General features: G+C 46.4%; 1 protein-coding gene across 1 annotated transcript in view; it reads left to right on the top strand.

Moving 5' to 3' along the window:
* The window catches only part of ADAM19 (ADAM metallopeptidase domain 19), an 88,671-nt gene that overhangs the window by 64,803 nt on the left and 3,795 nt on the right, over positions 1-20,073 (top strand). Inside the window, exons 13-22 of the mRNA XM_060144122.1 lie at positions 1,385-1,474; positions 3,940-4,135; positions 5,413-5,521; positions 6,727-6,931; positions 7,673-7,750; positions 7,864-7,972; positions 9,011-9,155; positions 9,996-10,080; positions 10,371-10,595; positions 19,271-19,423. Of these exons, the coding sequence (XP_060000105.1) occupies positions 1,385-1,474; positions 3,940-4,135; positions 5,413-5,521; positions 6,727-6,931; positions 7,673-7,750; positions 7,864-7,972; positions 9,011-9,155; positions 9,996-10,080; positions 10,371-10,595; positions 19,271-19,423 (1,395 nt within the window). The remainder of the gene's footprint in view (positions 1-1,384; positions 1,475-3,939; positions 4,136-5,412; positions 5,522-6,726; positions 6,932-7,672; positions 7,751-7,863; positions 7,973-9,010; positions 9,156-9,995; positions 10,081-10,370; positions 10,596-19,270; positions 19,424-20,073) is intronic.

Raw genomic sequence — 20,073 nt, 5'->3', positions numbered from 1 at the left:
AATTTTTTGGCTCTGTTGGGTCTTCATTGCAGCGTGCGGGCTTTCTCTAGTTGCAGCAAGTGGGCTCAGTCGTTGAGGTGCGTGGGCTTCTCATTGCGGTGTCTTCTCTTGTTGCAGAGCACAGGCTCTAGGCCCATAGGCATCAGTAGTTGCAGCATGCGGGCTCAGTAGTTGCAGCACGCAGGCCCTAGCATGTTTGGGCTTCAGTAGTTGCAGCGCATGGGCTCTGTTGTTGCGGCGCATGGGCTCTAGGGCATGTAGGCTTCAGTAGTTGTGGTGTGTGGGTTCAGTAGTTGTGGCTCACGGGCTCTAGAGCGCAGGCTCAGTAGTTGTGGTGCGTGGGCTTAGTTGCTCCATGGCATGTGGGATCTTCCCAGACCAGGGCTTGAACCCACGTCCCCTGCATTGGCAGACGGATTCTTAACCACTGTGCCACCAGGGGAGTCCCGTCCTCTTTTTAAATCTCATTCTGTATGTCAGCAAATCAGGATCCGTAGGGTAGGAAGGAAGAGAGGAGAGCATGGAACCCCTAGAGAAGGGTCCAGGCCAGCGAGGGTTGAGGAGGAGCAGCAGATGGCAAGAGAAGTCTGGGGAAGCAGGCCCGGGGGCTGACATAAATTGTTCAGGAATTGTTCCAGCATGCCCTGACTCCTGATGGCCTCTTTTTATCAGATAGTAAGGTTTAGGAGTGTGGGGGGCACAGCAGTAGAAGACATGGTCTCTAGATGTTGTGTTGGGGATGAGAAAACCAAATCACAGAATTTCCATATAATGTAATACTATGCTAAAAACCATGTTTTAGAAGAATCCATGATTACAAGGAGAAATGGGCATATTATGTTAAAAGCAGCATGGGGCTTCCCTGGTGGCGCAGTGGTTGAGAGTCCGCCTGCCGATGCAGGGGACACGGGTTCGTGTCCCAGTCCGGGAAGATCCCAGGTGCCGCGGAGCAGCTGGGCCCGTGAGCCATGGCCGCTGAGCCTGCGCATCTGGAGCCTGTGCTCCGCAACGGGAGAGGCCACAACAGTGAGAGGCCCGCTTACCAAAAAATAAATAAATAAATAAAAATAAAAAATAAAAAAAGCAGTATGGATACTATGATTTTATAAAATGAGTATATGTCTATGTGTGTGTATAGGAAAGTGCTTAGAAAAATACAAAATGTAGTTGTGTCAAGTTGTGTGTTACTGATGATTATGCATATGTGTGTTTTTACGATGTATACATATTACCTTAATGATAAAGCTATAAAGTGATTTTTTGGTGGAGACTTCCCAGGGGCCTGTGGGGCAGGGTAGGGGGTAAAGGCCCTCACCCTGCCTAGTCCCCTGTATCCCTGCCCTGCTGCCCCAGAGGCTCACGCCCCCTCCCACTGCCTCCCCAGGAATGTGATAACCCCTGCTGCAATGCCTCTAATTGCACCTTGAGAGAGGGGGCAGAGTGTGCCCATGGCTCCTGCTGTCACCAGTGTAAGGTAAGTGGCCCTTTCCTCCCTGCCCAGGGTTCTGACCTAACAGTCCAAGAGTCTGCTGTGGGGTAATGGCCAGGATTCAGCCTCTATCCTGGGGAAGTGGTGGCATCAAAGTTTCAGAAACATGGAGCTAGAAAGGGCCCTTGAACAAAGTTTACCTTTTTTCTATATTGGGCCTCACTGAGTCCAGATCATCCCAGAGGGCTGTGTGTGCCTCCTGGAAGATGGGAGGTTAAAAAAAGAAAAGTGTCCAGAAAGAGTAGGCTTGATTTTATTTGGAACTCATAATAGTCTTCATCACAGTTTTGATTAACATTAATGAATTGCTTATTAGGTGCCAGGCATGGTACAGAGAATTTTATATATGTCATCTCATTCAATCCTTATAAAAGCCCCATGAGATGTGTATTAATATCCTCAATTTAAGATGAGAAAACTGGGGCTCAGTAGGGATAAGTGGCTTCTCTGGGGTCACACAGCAGGAGGAGGCTGAACCAGGCTGACCTGACTCTGGAGCCCACTCTCTTAATATTGATGTGAAAGATCACATCATTTTTACCACTAATATTACTATAGGTCTACAGTCTCTTATCTATAATTCTGAAATTTAGGAAGTTCTGAAAACTCAAAAAAATTTTTTTAACTTATTGGTGGCAAAATTTGACCTGAATTGACATGAGTCTAATTACAGTCTTAAAAAAAAATCATACTTAAAGTGAATATTATATTTCATTGCAGAAATATTAATGTGTGTGATTAAAAAGTATAATCCTAGGCCTTACTGGTGGGTTATGTAACATACATATGTAATGTGTACGTGTGTGTGTGTGTGTGTGTATATATATATATATATATATATACACACACACACACACACACATATGTATGTACATCAGTGTAGTGTCTGCTTTCTAAAATCTGTAAAGTCTGAAGCCCATCTGATCCCAGGGTTTTGGATAGGATTGTGGACTGTGCTTCCACCTACCACTTGCTGAGGGCTCATGATGTTCTGCATACTGTTCAAGTACTTTATTAGAACATTCCTTCTAGCATGACCTTCTAGCAATAACCACGAGAGGGTTATTACCCTCACGGGTGCATAAACATAGGTCCTACTGCTGGTTAAGGAGCTGGGATTTGAACCCAGGCAGGCTGGCTCCATGGTGGGTCCTCTTCGCCTCCATCTTGCTCTCAGGTGGAGAGATGCATCCTGAGGCCACCCTTGAACTGAGACTGTCAGAAAGCTGCTCAGCTGGCCCATTCTTGCCTTCTGTCTTGGGAGGGCCTTGTGGGTGGCGTGGAGTCACCCGGGAGTGTGGAGGGGCGCTGTTCTCAGACGTAGCTCTCCTTGCCTGGCTCAGGGGAACTCCCACGCCATCTGGTTTGACTCTAGGATGCACCCGGCGTCCCCCAGGGAGGCTGTGCTAGCTGGGGTCAGGTCCTCAACTCTCAGGCTGAGGCCTGAGAGTGAGTGTGGAGAGCGCCCATCTCCCAGTCCCAGGATATCAGCTTGGATCTTGAAAAGGAGTTCCTGGAGAGAAGTGTGTGGGAAAAGATGAGGCTTGGAGTCTGAGGCCTTCAATTCAAGCCCTCTGTGTGATTTGGGGCAGCCGATTACCCATCCAAGCCTAGGTTCTTTATCTGTAAGACGGGAAGAGTACTAATAACTCTGACCACCCTGGGAGGCTGGAAGACTCAAGTGGAAACTCAGTGTTTACCAGTTGCCCAAGGTGTGCTATTGATCAGGTTATTTCATCTGCAGAATGAGGCAAATAGCAGTATATATAGCTCATGGATATTGTGAGGATCTCATGACTTGAGTAGGTGTAACATACTTAGCCTGGCGCTTGGCTCAGTAACGGGGATGTATCATTGCCAGAGTGCTTTGTAAATTCAAAGATGTATGAATGAAAAAAAAAAAAGACGTATGAATGCTACTCTGTGTGTGTGTGTGTGTGTGTGTGTGTGTGTGTATGTATCTCTACATATGTATTAGTGGGCTTGGCTCTTCTGCCACTTACTAACCATGAGACTTTGGAGACATTATTTAACCTCTTTTGCCTCAGGTTTCATAATCTGTGAAATAGGGATAATTATATTACATAGGACTATCATGAAAACTAAATGAAGTAATATTTGTACTGCACTTAAGTGGGAGCTCCATAAAGTAGCTGTGATTACTAAAGCACTTAGTAAAGTGTAAATTGTCGCATAAATATTATTTTTTACCTACTTCTTAAGACTGCTATGCAGAGTTAGCATTTGTGAAAACACCTCGAAACCCTAAGTCACTATTCATATTAGATGAATGATGGTGATTTGAGCTAATGAGGTCATGTAAAAAGCACTCCGAAATAATGGTAATGGGAAATTCTGTTCCACGAGAGTGATGCTCATGAGCCCTTGCTGGGAGGGTTGAGGGCAGGTGGCAGATTGACCTTTTTTTCTGCTCTCGTTCCTCGGCTCAGCTGCTGGCCCCTGGCACACTGTGCCGTGAGCAGGCGCGGCAGTGTGACCTCCCGGAGTTCTGCACGGGCAAGTCCCCCCATTGCCCCACCAACTTCTACCAGAGGGACGGCACCCCCTGCGAGGGTGGCCAGGCCTACTGCTACAATGGCATGTGCCTTACCTACCAGGAGCAGTGCCAGCAGCTGTGGGGTCCTGGTAAGGCTCTCCTGGGGGGAACGGCCCTCCTCCCACCCCACTGCTTCCTAGCCAGCCTCCCCCTTCAGGCACTCTGGGTAGCTTAGAATCCTTGGCTTTAAAACAACATCTCCAGATATTACCTTTTTTCAAACCCCTTGCCTCAGGGTAGACTTTCAGGGAGAGGCAGTAGGCAGTGTTCTCCCTTGTTCTTTGATGCTTTAAATTCTCAGAGTGGGTGAGTGGATAAGAATAATCCAACAGAAATGGCAGAGGATGGAGACAGAAAAGGAAATGCAAATGGCCTTAAGCTATAAGCAAATTATAACAACTGAGGGATGGGATTTTTTTCATGTATCATATTGGCAAAGACTGAAGAATTAATATTATAAGGTAATAGTACTATAACAACAAGAACAATAATAATATAGTTGTGGAGGGTGTGGGAAAACAGGTAGGTACAAACCCAATGGAAAGCTGTTTGGAGATACCAGAATTTTAAGTGCACCTGTCATTGGGCTCATCCACACTACTCCTTGGGGATGTATCCTACATTTGCACTTGCACATTTATGTGAAGACAGATTTACAACGATATTCATTGCAACATTGTTAGTGATACCAATAACAACCTATAAATCCTTCAGTAGGGACCAATTAAAGTAATTCTGGTACCTCCACACTATACAGCTGAATAAAAGGAGGCAGCTCTGTATGTACTGAATTAAAAAAAAAATCTCTCGCGATAAATTAAGTGAAAAATGCAAGATGCAGACCAGTGAATAGACTATGCTGCCACTCTTTATTAGATAGATTATCTCTAGAAGATACACAAGAATTGTATCTAGACGGTAGAGATAAAATTATCTTTAGAAGATACATGGTTAATTAAGATTGCTTCACCAGGTTGTAGGAAAGTAGGAACTGGAATGACTAGGTAGAAAAAACTGAAAGACATGCTTTATTCTTTAAAATGTTGTGCAGGTATTACCTTTAGTAAAAAACCTGAAGTGGGACAGGCCTTCTTCATTAGAGAGAAGGCTTAGCACACAAACCTCCCACAGATATAAAACCCCAATAAGGTATAAAGAACTGATGTAAAACCTTTTTCTATGAGTAGGTCTTGAGGAGGTGGGGGTCGAATAACTGATAGGGGTAAAGAAAGAACAGGCTGAGTATTCCCTCCCCTAAAACTTTCTTAACCTTCTGATTTTGCCAAGGGCTAGCTCTGCCCTTTGGGGGCTTCTGGCTTCTGCTAACGTTGGCTAGTGTACTGATAAATGTTTCTTGCCCACCCAGGAGCCCGGCCCGCTCCAGATCTCTGCTTCGAGAAGGTTAATGTGGCAGGGGACACCTTTGGAAACTGTGGGAAGGACATGAATGGGAAATACAAGAAGTGCAACATGAGGTGATGACCATAGGGCAGACCCCATGAGATGAGGGTGACAAAGCAATTCCTGCTCCGTCCTCACTCCCGCCCTCTCAGCAGCTTGGCTGGCCCCAAACTGGGCCTTTACATAAATCTGTTCCAGGCCCTTTTGGCAATGTGCCATTCAGCCCCAAGGGAGTCCGAGGGAGGGCACAGATGGCAATGCTTCCTAGAAAGCTGGTCCAACCTCCTTCTGGGGCCTTCTTACAGTAGGGTGGGGCATCAGCCCTCTTGGGTCATTTCCACAGGGTACGAATTATACCCTCATCTGAACAGCCTGTTATTCACCCATTCATTTCAAACATCTATCCATCCACCCACCCACCCATCCACTATCTATTGTGGCTCTACCATGTGCCAGATACTGTGCTGAGTACATGGAACATAACAATACGGTGTAATAATGGAAGTGTTAGTGGGTTGAGGTGGTCTCCCAAAGGAAGTTATGCCTAAGCTGAGATTTGGAGAAATTATCCAGTTGAACAGGATGGGGAATGGCGCTGGTACCTGGGAGAGTGTACCAGGCAGAGAGATGAGTAGAGAAAAATCCTTGGTAGGAAGAACTGATAACAATTTGATATAGTTAAAGTATAATGTTGGGGTGCAGTGGGGAGGGGGCTTCTGAGAAATGAGCCTAGCTAGTTAAGCAGGGACCAGATCATGAGAAGCCTTGAATGCATGGCTAGGGGAGTTTGGACTTTGGCTTGAGAGCAGTTTGGAAATTAGACTCTTATAGGGCAAGACTGGAGGCAGGGAGACAGATTCCTGGTGTCCAGGTGAGGAAGGATGGTGGTGTGAATTAGAGTAGGTGTATAGGAGGGAGGGAGTATGGGAAGTCGGGGATGACACCAGGCTTCTGGCTGCAGCACTCGAGTGCATGGGGGTGCAAGGAGCATAAGGGGGCAGGTTGCTCAGGTCAGGCAGCTGTCCTTGCAGTAAAGAGGACTTTCCAAGGCCAGCTCTCTGGCCTCGATCTGCTTGGGGATAAAGATCTAGCATCCTATCCTTGGTCTCAGTCCACATGGGGTCTTTCCTGCTGAGTCCCTACAGCACACTCATTGCCCTTTTGCCTCTCCCCCATCCAAGCCTGCTGTCCTGGTCAAGAAAGATTGAAGCTCTTGGGTGCCCCAGCTCTTCCCCTGCCTCTGATTCCATCTCCTTCCCTCCTTCTCTCTCGGGCCCAGAGATGCCAAGTGTGGGAAGATCCAGTGTCAGAGTTCTGAGGCCCGGCCCCTGGAGTCCAATGCAGTGCCCATCGACACCACCATCATCATGAACGGGAGGCAGATCCGATGTCGGGGCACCCACGTCTACCGAGGTCCCGAGGAGGAGGGTGACATGCTGGACCCAGGCCTGGTGATGACCGGGACCAAATGCGGCCATCACCACGTGAGTCCCTTTCTCCAGCCTCACTCAGTCGCTGGGTTGCAGTGACTAAAGTGTGAATCTGGAGCGAGGGTGCCTGGGCTCAAGTCCCGGCTTCCCCAACCTCTCTGGCCCTGTGGTTTGCTTCCTTTGTTAAATAAGCATGTTAGTAAGAGCAAGACCCACCTCATAGAATTGTTATAAGGATTAAACGAGATAATCCCTGTAAACCATTTAGAAGGCTGGCTATTATCTCTTTTGTCCTTATCATTAATTATCTTATGAATTGAGAAGTGGACTAGACTAGGAGTCAGGGAAGCCTGGGGAAAATAATGGCCGCGTCTCAGAGTTTACTATGAGAATGATGTTATAAAAAACATTTGAAGCACTTGGTATACTACCTGGCACAAAGCAGACAGCTGTCACCATGGTCATTATTTTTAAGTATAATATTTCAATTAGTGCCTATTAATATACAATTAAGTAATTAACATATCACCAACATATAGTAATATAGAGTGGAATAACACATATTTATTAAAAATATAATATTTGGTTTTTTCTCCCTAATCACACAAGTGATAGCATAATTTAGTTAACTGCCATCCTGTCCTTGGCTCTTTAGGTTGTTTTTAATTTTTCACAGTAATAACCTGAAGTAGGCTGCCTTTTTGAGTCCCGTAAGTTCTGAGTGCAAAACCCCAGTCTCCTAATTGCCAACCAGTGTCCCTTCCGTTGTACTGAGTGGCTTCTTCCTCATTACAGATTTGCTTCGAGGGGCAGTGCAGGAACACCTCGTTCTTCGAAACAGAAGGCTGTGGGAAGAAGTGTCACGGCCATGGGGTACGCGTGCCTGGGGTTTTGGGGCTCCTCTGCCATGATGACTGAGGGGGCAGGCCCTATGGGAGGCCAGAGCTCTCCAGGGTGCTGACGCCTCTGCCCTGCCCTTGCTCCAGGTTTGCAACAACAATCAGAACTGCCATTGCTTCCGGGGCTGGGCCCCGCCCTTCTGCAACACACCGGGCCAAGGGGGCAGCATCGACAGCGGGCCCATGCCCCCCGAGAGTGAGTGCCTGGCCTGTGTGGGCCTCTGCCCACCTTTGTGAGGAGGGGTGGGTGCCATGGGGGCGGGTGGCATGATGCAGAGAGAGGACGAGTCAGCATCACTCTCCTGATTTTGTAGATGAGAGAACAAGAGGGACCGAGTGGGAGGAGTGGCCCAGGCTAGCAGCCTGGTGTGGGGCTCGGCCTCAGTTGGTCTTCCTCTGTCCCTGCTATTGAGGGGCATGGTTCTGCTTAGAGAGAGATTCAGACAGACCACAGGTTACTGAATAATCACATTCTTTCTGGGGGGCGGTGGAGGCGACTACCCCTTCTCGGCCACTTAAAAATAATCACGAACCTAGGGCACGTTATAGTGGCTCAGATCTCCTTGGATGAACAAAGCTTCAAATGAGGAACCAGAAACTCAGAAAATGTTACAGTTTTTTTTAGTGGAAATCTAAGGGATTCTAGCTCTTTGGTTTCCAAGCTTTTAAAAAGTAATAGAGAACTTTTTTTTTTTTTTTAAGGAAGAAACCTCAACATGTAAAACATAAAAGTAGTGGGTCACTGGTCTCTATATATTTTGTGCATTTAGATTTATAATTTGTGAGAACATTGAGGCAGTTTGGTGAAACCCAATGTGAAATTGTGGATTATGTGTGAAAGTTCTAATCTTACGTCAATTTATGACTCTCAGTGTTTTGTGTTGGTTGCTTTGTGTCCAGGAACATCATGATTCAGGCTGAAAACTAGTGGTAAATAATAATAGGGCTGAAACTCCTTGCCTTAAAAGGCACTCTCTTCAATTAGGCAGAAGTAGCCGGAGAAGCTTTATTATGAGATCTGTGCCAAGCAAGTTGACCTGGTTGTTTAAGCTAATAATAGTGGCTTCCCAGTGGGACATAATGTGTTTTTTTATTATAGTTTTTAAGTTAAAGTAAGTAATACAATGTAAATGAAGATCAAATATCTGAAGAGTGTCAGAAATACATTATTTGAAATCCACAGCTAAAGCTCAGACCGCTTCTAAGTCTTTCACTTGGGTTCTATTTCTGGAAGGTGCTGGTCCTGTAGTAGCCGGTGTGTTTTCGGCCATCTTTGCGCTGGCAGTCCTCATGCTGATGTACCACTGCTGTAAACAGAACAACAAACTGGGCTACCTCAAGCCCCTAGCCCTCCCTTCCAAGTTGAGGCAACAGTTCAGGTATGATGGGGTACCGTGAAGGATTTGGGGTCCACTTGGAGATCACAGAGCTTTCCATAAGCAGTACCTGGTGAAAAAGTTGGTGGTGGTGGGTCTAATTCGGGGAAGGCAAATGCCAGGTACACGCCGCTCTCTCCGCTGCTGCCATGCTCCTTGACCGTGGCAGACATTACTAGCTGATTTTTATTAATAAGTAAGCTTGGCTGAGCCTGGTCATCACTTCAGAATCCTTCTCAGCAGAATGCCCCCACCAATTCAAGTTGGAATAGAAATGAAACCTCTTTGCTAGCGTGTATCTATCTAATTGATTTGCTCCCCATTTTAAAGGGCAGGAAACTGAGGCAACAGAGAAAAACTGACTAGCTCGTCAATCACAGGGGTGGCTGGACATCAGCTCAAGACAGAGTAGTTTTTTTTCCTAAGCAGTTCATTCCTTTGAATATTGAAGGTGTATAGTCTCTGAGTCCTCTATTAGATGACACTTTTTCCGGAGGGGATTTTAAATCCCAGGTCCTCCTGGCACGACGCCTGAGGGAGATTGGTTGATGGCTGGTGACATCCTCGTCTTCTTGGGGGAGAAAGGTCTTAAAAGGGTGAAGGAAAGGTGCTGAGGAACACTCTGCTTTGTATGAGGCCAGTTGTCTTTCCTTGGGAGTTTTCCATTGGCCACCGTGTCCATGCCTAGGGAGCTGGGCTTCAGGAGGACCCATCCCACTTCCACCAGAGCAGACTTGGGATGACTGAGCTGCTCACTGCCATGCCTCGGTCAGAGGGATGTCAGGCACTGATCCTCAATGAACAACACCCCTTTACTCTTCCTCTCTCCTTCCTTGTTACTAGTTGTCCCTTCAGGGTGTCTCAGAACAGTGGAACTGGCCACGCCAACCCAACGTTCAAGTTGCAGACACCCCAGGGCAAGCGAAAGGTAAGGGCTTTAGGCACCATGAACTTTGCCACTTGAGCTTTGTCCCTCAGGACTCTGCTAGATTTTCCTAAGCGCCTCTGTGGGCCCACGGGATTGGTGATAAAAGACACTTTCTTGGCTTGAGAGATGGTCAGCTGGTTCTGCCATCCCCTAATGACTTTAAACGTTGCATCTGACCTCTGGGATCCTAGGCCTCTGTGCATGTCAGTGAGACACACAAGACCACCCCTGACTTTTTAAGTGCATTAAGGGTTCCTGTGTCTCAGGCATTCCTCGTCTTACGCATACAGGTGACCAACACCCCTGAAACCCTACGGAAGCCCTCCCAGCCTCCTCCCAGGCCCCCTGCGGACTATCTGCATGGTGGGTCCCCACCTGCGCCATTGCCAGCGCACCTCAGCAGGACTGCTAGGAACTCCCCAGGGGCCGGACCCCCAGTAGAGAGGAAAGAATCATCCAGGAGGCCTCCCCCAAGCCGGCCAGTGCCGCCCGCACCAAAGTGCATCCTCTCCCAGGTAAGTGGTTTCTCAGCAACCCTGGGCCGGAAGCATCACTTTTCAGGCCATCAGCCATGAGGAATGACAGAGGCTGGGAAGAGGGAGCTTGCTGGCTCATGGGCTGGCTGCCTTTTCTGCATTCTGGTAGATACAGGGCACACAGAGCGTGAGGGTGATGAGCATGAGGAAATACACTACCGAGGACTTCCTTCCTGGTTGGCCTCTTCTGTGACAAGCCACTACCCACCTTCCACCCCAAATGTGAATGTTCAGTTAATGTTTCAGTTCCCCATGGTCTTTTTTCTCTCCTCTAGGCCTTTGCAAATGCTGTTTCTTCTGCCACATATACTTCCTTTTGCACGGCCAGCTCTTGTTCATCCTTAGGTCTCCTCTTAGATGCCACTTCCTCTAAGAAGCCTTCTCTGACCCCCAAGCCTGAGTTTGGTGCCTCTGTACTTCTCTCATCATAGTACTTATTCCACCAAATTGTGCCTCTTGGTATCTTGCACTAGTTGGGAAGTCTTACTGAGGGACATACGGTGGTGATGCCTCGCTCGTCTGGGAGGCTGGTCAAGGGGCCGGGCCTCTGGGAGGGCTGAGTAGGGGCTGGGCTATCCCCCCACCACTGGTGTTCTTTGGAAGCAGAGCTGCCTGCCCAGCAGTCTGTTCACCCGGTGTGTCTGTGCTCTGATGGCTCCAGCTCTACCTTCTGGCAGAAGTTCCTGTAGCACAGACACAGATGTTTCCAGGACGGTGGCCAGGCATGGTGCCTTCCAGAGCGGCCTGTGTTTTTGGTGTGGAGCGCCTCAGGTGGGGTAGGGGACTTGCCCATTTTCCTCCTGGGACTGCTGTTCTTGGGCATAGTCCAGAGGGCTCCATGGGGCCCAGGCTGTCTCTGCCCCTAAGGACTGTGGTTGGCTCCGGGTCTTGGGGGGGTCCCTGGGACATGGCAGTGTCATGGTTTAGCAGAGCCGAGAGCATCAGTTTTGGTTCTCTGATGATGCGAAGCTGCTACTATCCCACTTTTCTCATCTGGGGCAGCGGGGGGATAGAAAATTCCATGCAGAAAGGGAAAGGAAAGACTGACAGGGAGAGAAGAGGGAAGGAGAAAGGGAAAAGAGCAAGAGGAGTAGAGGAGGGACGAGGAGACGGAGGGTGCGTTAGCCTCCTTGGGCGGCCAAAACAGCACAGACCGGGTGGTGTAAACAACAGGAAGTTATCTTCTGATGGTTCTGGAGGCTGGAAGTCCAGTAGGCTTGGTTTCTTCTGAGGCCTGTCTCCTTGGCTTGCCGATGACTGTATTCTGCCGTGTCCTCATATGGTCCTTCCTTTGTGTACGTGCACCCTGATGTCTCTCTGTGTCTACATTTCCTCTTATAAGGACGCCAGTCAGACCGGATTAGGGCCCACTCTAACGGCCTCATTTCAACATAGTCACCTCTTTAAAGGCCCTGTCTCCAAATACAGTCACATTCTGAGGTACTGGGGGTTAGAGCGGAAACGTATGAATTTTGGCGGGGCACAGTTCAGCCCATAACAGAAGGAAAGAGGAGAGAAAGGGAGGAAGAGGGGAGAAAGCAGCCACGTGCAGACAGGGGTGTGGGAAGAACAGAGGTGTAGGAGGAGGGAGCAGTCCATTGAAACCACTGGTCCTAAAAAACCCACACTGGAGGCCTGTTCAGTGGAGATGGTGTCAGCCTCACCCCAAGGTGCCGCACAGTAGGTTGGGGGAGGGGTCTCCAGGGGCAGTGGACTCCAGCTGGGGGGACAGGAAGCCTGGAGGCTCCATATCCCGCCCTGACTCCCACTTTCCCTGGTGGCTGCTGGCAGGAATCCAGAGCTCAGAGGGCCACCTGGCCGGTGGAAGTTATCCCAAAACACATGCCAAGCATGGCTTCTGCTGGGCCCGGGCCCAGATGGGGGTTTCTCAAGGGCGGGGAGTGGGAGGCAGCTTCTCTGAGCAGGCGGCGGGGATTAAATCGGGGCGCCGCCCCCTTCCTCAGAACCATTCCAAGAAGAGAGTTTCTGCTGCCCTCATTTTCGGTGTTGGGTAGTTGTGTCTCATGGAGTTGAAGGGGCTACCCCAAGGTGGCGGTTTGTAAGTGGAGTAGCCAGGACTTGCACCCAGGGCTGACTCCAAACCCTTCACCACCCTGTGGGTCAGGTCCTGGCTTAGGCCCTGGAGCCCAGAGCTGAGATACCACTTGCCCTGGGGGAATTCACGCTCTCCAGATCTCAGCTCCACCACCTCCTAGCTTGGTGACATGGACCACTCTGGAGAGGTGGAGGGTGAAGCTTCGTAACCTCTTCTATTCTGTCTACAAATGTGTATGAACTTCTACTCTGTACTAGGCAGTGGTTAGCAAAGCAGATGCCATCTCCGCCTCACAGAGCTCACAGCTTGCTGGGGACGAGACTGGTATACATGTAGTGACAGTAGTGGTAAGTGCTATGAAGGAGAGGTTCAGCATTCTTACAAAGAGAGTTATGGGGGACTTGACTTAGCCTGGGAAATCTGGGAAGGCTTCCGTGAGGAGGTGACATTTGAGCTGAGACCTGCGGGGTGAGCAGGCTGTGAGGGGTGGGAGAGGTTCTTGGACCAGGGACCTGATGGTAGGGAAGCTTTGTGATGGAGAGAGCCCACAGATGGAAGGAACTTCAAGGCCCCTTTGCCTGGGGCCCATGGAGCTATGATGGAGAGCCAGGGGAAGCCAGACTGTGCCACAGGCACGGACTAGGAATTTGGTCTGCATTTGATGGGAACAGGGCAGTGGTGGAGCATGGGTGACATCTACAGGGATTTCCATCTACAGGGAAATTTCCCTACAGATTTGCCATCTACAGGGATCTCACTTTGGGCTACATTTAGGCAAGAGGGAGGCACAGTGCCTGGGAGGGTGCCCAGAGATGCTTCTGAGACTATTAATCTTCCATTGTTTGACCTGGGTGAGGATTACATAGGTGTGTTCACTCTGATGATTCATCTGCTTGTATGACTCATTTCTTTTTATGTATATTATACTTTAATTAAAAAATCAGTTTTAAAGAATGAAAGGCTCACTGTAGCGGCATTGTGATCCGAGGGATGAGACTGGGTGCAGGGGTTACAAGTTTAAACAGCGTCCAGAGGAAAGGTGATGGTAGCTTGGAGCAGGGGGGGTGACAGCGGTGATGGGGTGAAGCTGATGAGGGATGTGTAGAAGAGAAAAGACAGGGGAACAGTTGCTGATGAGGGTTGGGAGGGAATGACAACCGGCCCTCCCCAAAAAAAACCCCCCCACACAACTGCCCAGTGTCTGGTTTCTGCAGCTTGACTGATGGAGGTGCCACCCGCTGAGGACAGGAGCAGTGGGCCAGAGCGGTTCAAGGACAGTTTCTGCCTCTAGAAAACAGTGCTGGGTGAGGCCCCTGGTAGAGCCGAGCTGGGTCAAAGCAGACGTGGCCAGTGGCATGACCCTGCTCTGGGAGGCCCAGTGTTGCCATGCTGATGAGGCTTCTGCCCAGATCACCCGCCCTGCGTGTGCACTTGCACACACACGAATTGTTCGTTTGGCACAGAAAGCAGCCAAGGGAGCACAGCATTTCCCCACGGCATCCTGACATCTGCCCCCAGCTGTTGCTTCCCCCAGAAGGTCTCTGTCCTGGCCTCCAGCAGCCACTGATTTGACAGCTTTCTGGGCTGGAAGCGTGTGGGATCGCATTGTCCTTCCGGGAAGGGATGGCGCTGGACAACGGGGCGCTTTGGTCATGAGAATCTGCTGCTCTTTTTCATTTCTGCTCTCACTGTTCTGCTGGCTGAGAAGCTGCTTTCAGAAGATCTCTGATTTACTCCCATTCTCTCCCCATGCTTGCCTTTGAGCCATTTTTATGCTTGCTAGTGACCTTCTCAGGAAGGGGAGCGATCCAGGACAGTAGGCACTGGAACTCTCACCTGTGGAATCAGCTTCTCTCTTGCACCCCACCAGCTTGGGGATCTGTGGGTGGTGGCATGAGATCCATTCTTTGCCCCTTAAAATTTTTTTTTGGCTCACAGAATAAATATAGTTATTTAAATTTTTTTGACGGGTGCAGAGTTTTATTATTTTTTCAGCTAATACGTGTTGAGTGCTTACTGTATATAGTAGGCACTGTTCTAAAGCTTGAGCTGTGTCACTGAATCAAACAGAAAAGGACCCCTGCCCCTGTTTCTTATATAGTGGGGGATGGAGAGGCAGAAATAAAAAATAAGTAAGTTGTATAGTATGGTGGAATGGGATAAGTGATATATACCAAAAAAGAAAAAGTGGATTAGGATAAAGGGGTCTGGGAATGCTGACTGGGGGAGTGTTGCAATTTTTAAAAATTGAAGTATAGCTGGTTTACAGTGTTGTGTTAGATTCTGGTGTGTAGGAAAATGATTCAGATATATATATATATATATATATATATATATACACACACACACATATTCTCTTTCACATTCTTTCTGTTATAGGTTATTACAAGATACTGAATGTAGTTCTCTGTGCTATAGAGTAGGTCCTTGTTGTTTATCTCTTTTATATATAGTAGTGTGTATCTATTAATTCCAAGCTCCTAATTTATCCCTCCTGCCTCTTCCCCTTTGGTAACCATAAGTTTGTTTTCTAAGTCTGTGAGTCTGTTTCTGTTTTGTAAATAAGTTCATTTGTATCATTTTTTAGATTCCACACATATAAGTGGTATCATGTGATAGTCGTCTTTCTCTGTCTGACTTACTTCACTTAGTGTGATGATCTCTGGGTCCATCCATGTTGCTGCAAATGGCACATTCGCTTGTATATATGTACCACATTTTCTTTATCCATTCATCTATCGATGGACACTTAGGTTGCTTCCATGTCTTGGCTATTGTAAATAGTGCGACTATGAACATTGGGGTGCGTGTATCTTTGAATTAAGACATGACACCATAAAACTCTGGGTATATGCTCAGGAGTGGGATTGCTGGATCATATGGTAGCTCTATTTTTAGCTTTTTCAGGAACCTCCATACTGTTTTCCATAGTGGCTGCACCAGTTTACATTCTCACCCACAGTATAGGAGGGTTCCCTCTTCTACACACCCTCTCCAGCATTTATTGTTTGCAGACTTTTTGAAGATGGCCATACTGACCGGTGTGAGATGATACTTCATTGTAGTTTTGATTTGCGTTTCTCTAATAATTAGCGATGTTGAGCATCTTTTCATGTGCTTTTTGGCTGTCTGTATGTCTTCTTTGCAGAAATGTCTATTTAGGTCTTCTGCCCATTTTTTTGATTGGGTTGTTTGTTTTTTGATATTGAGCTGTTTGTTTGTATATTTGGGGAATTAAGCCCTTGTCAGTCACATTATTTGCAGATATTTTCTCCCATTTCATAGGTGTCTTTTCATTTTGTTTATGGTTTCGTTTGCTGTGCAAAAGCTTGTAAGTTTGATTAGGCCCCATTTGTTTATTTTTACTTTTATTTCTTTTGCCTTAGGAGACTAACCTAAGAAAACATTGCTACGATTTATGTCAAAGCATGTTTTGCCTATGTTCTCTTTTAGGAGTGTTATGGTGTCATGTCTTACATTTAAGACTTTAAGACATTTCGAGTTTATTTTTGTGTATGGCGTGAGAGAGTGTTCTAACTATTGATTTACATGTGGCTGTCCAGCTTTCCAACACCACTTGCTGAAGAGACTGTCTTTTCTCCATTGTATATTTTGGCCTCCTTTGTTGAGATTAATTGACCATAGGTGTGTGGTTTATTTCTGGGCTCTCTATTCTGTCCCATTGATCCATATGTCTGCTTTTGTGCCAATAACACACTGTTTGATAACTGTAGCTTTGTAGTACTGTCTGCAGTCTGGGAGGGTTATGCCTCCAGCTTTGTTCTTTTTCCTCAGGATCGTTTGGCAACTCTGGGTCTTTTGTGGTTCCATATAAATTTTATGATTATTTGCCCTAGTTCTGTGAAAAATGTCATGGGTAATTCGATAGGGGTTGCATTAAATCTGTAGATTGCTCTGGTTAGTATGGCCATTTTAACAATATTAATTCTTCCAATCCAACAGCATCTTTCCATTTCTTTGAATTATCTTCAGTTTCCTTTGCCAATGTTTTTTATAATTCTCAGCATATCAGTCTTTCACTTCCTTCGTCAGATTTATTCCTAAGTATTTTTATTTTGGATACAATTTTTAAAGGGATTGTATTTTCACTTCTCTTTCTGATAATTTTATTATTAGTGTAAAGAAATGCAACAGATTTCTGTATGTTAATCTTGTATCCTGCTACCTTGCTGAATTCATTTATCAGTTTTAGTAGTTTTTTTTTTTTTGGCTGTGCTGCACAGAATGTGGGATCTTAGTTACCTGACCAGGGATCAAACCCACACCCCCTGCATTGGAAGCATGAAGTCTTAACCACTGGACTGCCAGGGAAGTCCCAGTTGTAGTAGCTTTTGTGTGAGTCTTTAGGGTTTTCTTTATATAGTATGTCATCTGCATATAATGACAATTTTACCTCTTCCTTTCCAATTTCCTTTTATTTCTTTTTCTTGTCTGATTGCTTTGTCTAGGACTTCCAATACTATGTTGAATAGAAGTGATGAGAATGGGCATCCTTTTCTTGTTCCACATTTTAGCAGGAAGGCTTTCAGCTTTTCATTGTTGAGTATTATGTTGGCTGTGAGTTTGTCATAAATATCCTTTATTATGCTGAGATATGTTCTGTCTATACCCACTTTGGTGAGAGTTTTTATTATGAGTTGATGTTGAATTTTATCAAATGCTCTTTCTGCATCTGTTGAGATGATCATGTGAGTTTTGTCTTTTGTTGATGTGGTGTTTCCCATTGATTGAGTTGCATATGTTGAACCATTCTTGTGACCCTAGGATGAATCCAACTTGGTCGTGGTATATGGTCTTTTTTATATGTTGTTGGATTCAGTCTGCTAATATTTTGTTGAGGATTTTTGCATCTATATTCATCAAAGATATTGGTCTGTAGTTTTCTTTTTTGTTAGTGTCTTTGTCTAGTTTTAGTATCAGGGTGATGGTGGCTTCATAGCATGACTTAGGGAGTGTTCCCTCCACTTCAATCTTTTGGAAGTGTTTGAGAAGGATTGGTGTAAGCTCTTCTTTGTATGTTTGGTAGAATTCCTCAGTGAAGCCATCCTGGAAGCCACTCCCTTTGGTTTGCAGGGAGTTTTATTTTGTTTTGTTTTGTTTTTTTAACAGATTCCACTTCACTTCTAGTGATCATTCTGTTCAAATTATCTGTTTCTTCTTGATTCAGTTACGGTGGGCTGTGTGTTTCTAGAAACTTGTCCATTTCTTCTAGGTTGTCCAATTCGTTGGCATGTAATGGTTCATAGTATTCTCTTATGATTTTTTGTATTTCTGCAGTGTTAGTAGTTATTTCTTCTCTTTCATTTCTTATTTTATTTGGGTCCTCTTCCTTCTTCTTGGTGAGCCTGACCAGAGGTTTGTCGATTTTATTTATCCTTTCAGAAAACCAGCTCTTGGTTTTATTGATTTTTTTTTCTATTTTTTTAAATCTCTATTTTATTTATTTCCTCTCTGATCTTCCTTCTGCTGACTTTAGGTTTTGTTTGTTCTGCTTTTTCTAATTCTTTTAGGTGGTAGGTTAGGTTGTTTATTTGAGATTTTCCTTGTTTTTTGAGGAAGGCCTGTATCGCTATGAACTTCTCTCTTAGGCTGCTTTTGCTGCATCCTGTTGATTGTGTATTGTTGTGTTTGGGGGTGTTATAATTTTAAATAAGGTCATCAGGGAAGGCCTTATTGAGAAGGGGGCAAAACATGAAGGTAATGTAAAAGCACAAAGGAAAGACTGTGCCACCCATAGACAAACAATACGGAAAATAAGATTTCTTCTTTTTACAATTTTTATTTTTATTTGCACAAGTAATACACATATATGCTTTGTTAAAAAAACTGAATGTTCACTTGGACGACCCCTCTCCCTATGCACAGCCCACTCTGAACCTCTGACCTCTGTTATCAATTTGGTCTTCATCCTTCCTGACTTTCCTCTGTACCTCTGCATTTACATTGGTGGGGGGTAGTGGGGTGACTTATTTTCTCTAAACTATCCTGTATAGCTTGTACTGCAGCTTGCCATGACTGTTGACCATCTTTCCACCTCAGCACGTATCAACCTACTTCCTTCTTTTGAAATGCTGCTTTATATATCACTGTATAATTTTAGTAATTTGTCTGTTGATGGAAATTTTAGTTATTTATAGTTTACTTTAGCTGTCACATACAGTGCTGCAAGGAACATCCTTGCAATTTCATTTTTGTGCACCTGTGCAAATAGTTCTCAGAGGGAATGAAATTATGTATTAGGTCAGAGAATGATCATTTCTAATCTTAATAGATACTGCTAAATTGCTCTCCAAAAAGGCTTTTTCCTGAGCATGTAAACATGTATGCACACAATTTCTTTTTAAATGGGACCATTCTTTTTATTTTTTCTTTTTATTTATTTATTTATTTATTTGCGGTACGCGGGCCTCTCACTGTTGTGGCCTCTCCTATTGCGGAGCACAGGCTCCAGAGGGACCATTCTTTTAAAATAGTATATCCCTTTTCTCATCTGCTTTTGACCTGTAAAATATTGAGAACATTTTCTTTCGAACAGGCCCCTCTGGCCTTTGAGTGAGGCTTGTGGCTTTCTCCCCAGGATTTCTCCAGGCCTCGGCCGCCCCAGAAGGCACTCCCGGCTAACCCGGTGCCAGGCCGCAAGAGTCTCCCCAGGCCAGGTGGTGTCTCCATTCTGTGGCCCCCTGCCTCTAGACCTCAGCAGACCCGGCCCCTGGCTGTGCTTACCCCAAAGGTGAGTCTTCAGAAACACTCGAGGTGGAAGCTGGGGCAGAGGGATCCAGGGGACAAAAATAAGAGTTGAGAAAACAGACCAGTTCATGCTTCTTGATGTAGTGCTGAACTTCCAGAACAAAAGCAAAGGACAGAAGCTTGGCATTTCTTGGTGCCTGCATGACTGTCCCTTAAATTGGTGAGACCCTTGCACACCCCCTTTTTTGGTTTCATGTGAAAGGTGATGTTTAGGAGGCTGAGCTATGGTAGCTTCAAACCTGGGTCTGCAACTGATGAGCTGAGCTGAGCTGAGCGGCCCTGAGCAAATCACTCTCTTGAGTCTCCGTTTCCTTATCTAGAAAGAGGTTTTACGAAGCAGAAATAGCCAACCCCATCGGGTTACTGTGAAGGCAGTTAATTTACATTAACCGCTGGCCTATGGTAGGCTGTGCACAAATGGCCCCTCTTAATACATCTTCCCTGGGACTTAGTCCTGGGACTTAGTCTGAGTCCTGGGAGTTGGGGCAGAGGGGAGCAGGTGAGGAAGCTGGCTCACTGCCCTGTGTTCCTACGAGGCCCTGGGAACTCTGCAGACTGAGCTGCAGCTTTGCTGGGAGGGGGGAGGGGAATGGCTTGTCAGCTGGGGGTTGGGGGCTGCCACCATGCCTCTTA

This window comes from Lagenorhynchus albirostris, chromosome 3 (assembly GCF_949774975.1).
Source record: "Lagenorhynchus albirostris chromosome 3, mLagAlb1.1, whole genome shotgun sequence".
NCBI lineage: Eukaryota > Metazoa > Chordata > Mammalia > Artiodactyla > Delphinidae > Lagenorhynchus > Lagenorhynchus albirostris.
This window is presented reverse-complemented; position numbering and strand designations above follow the sequence as displayed.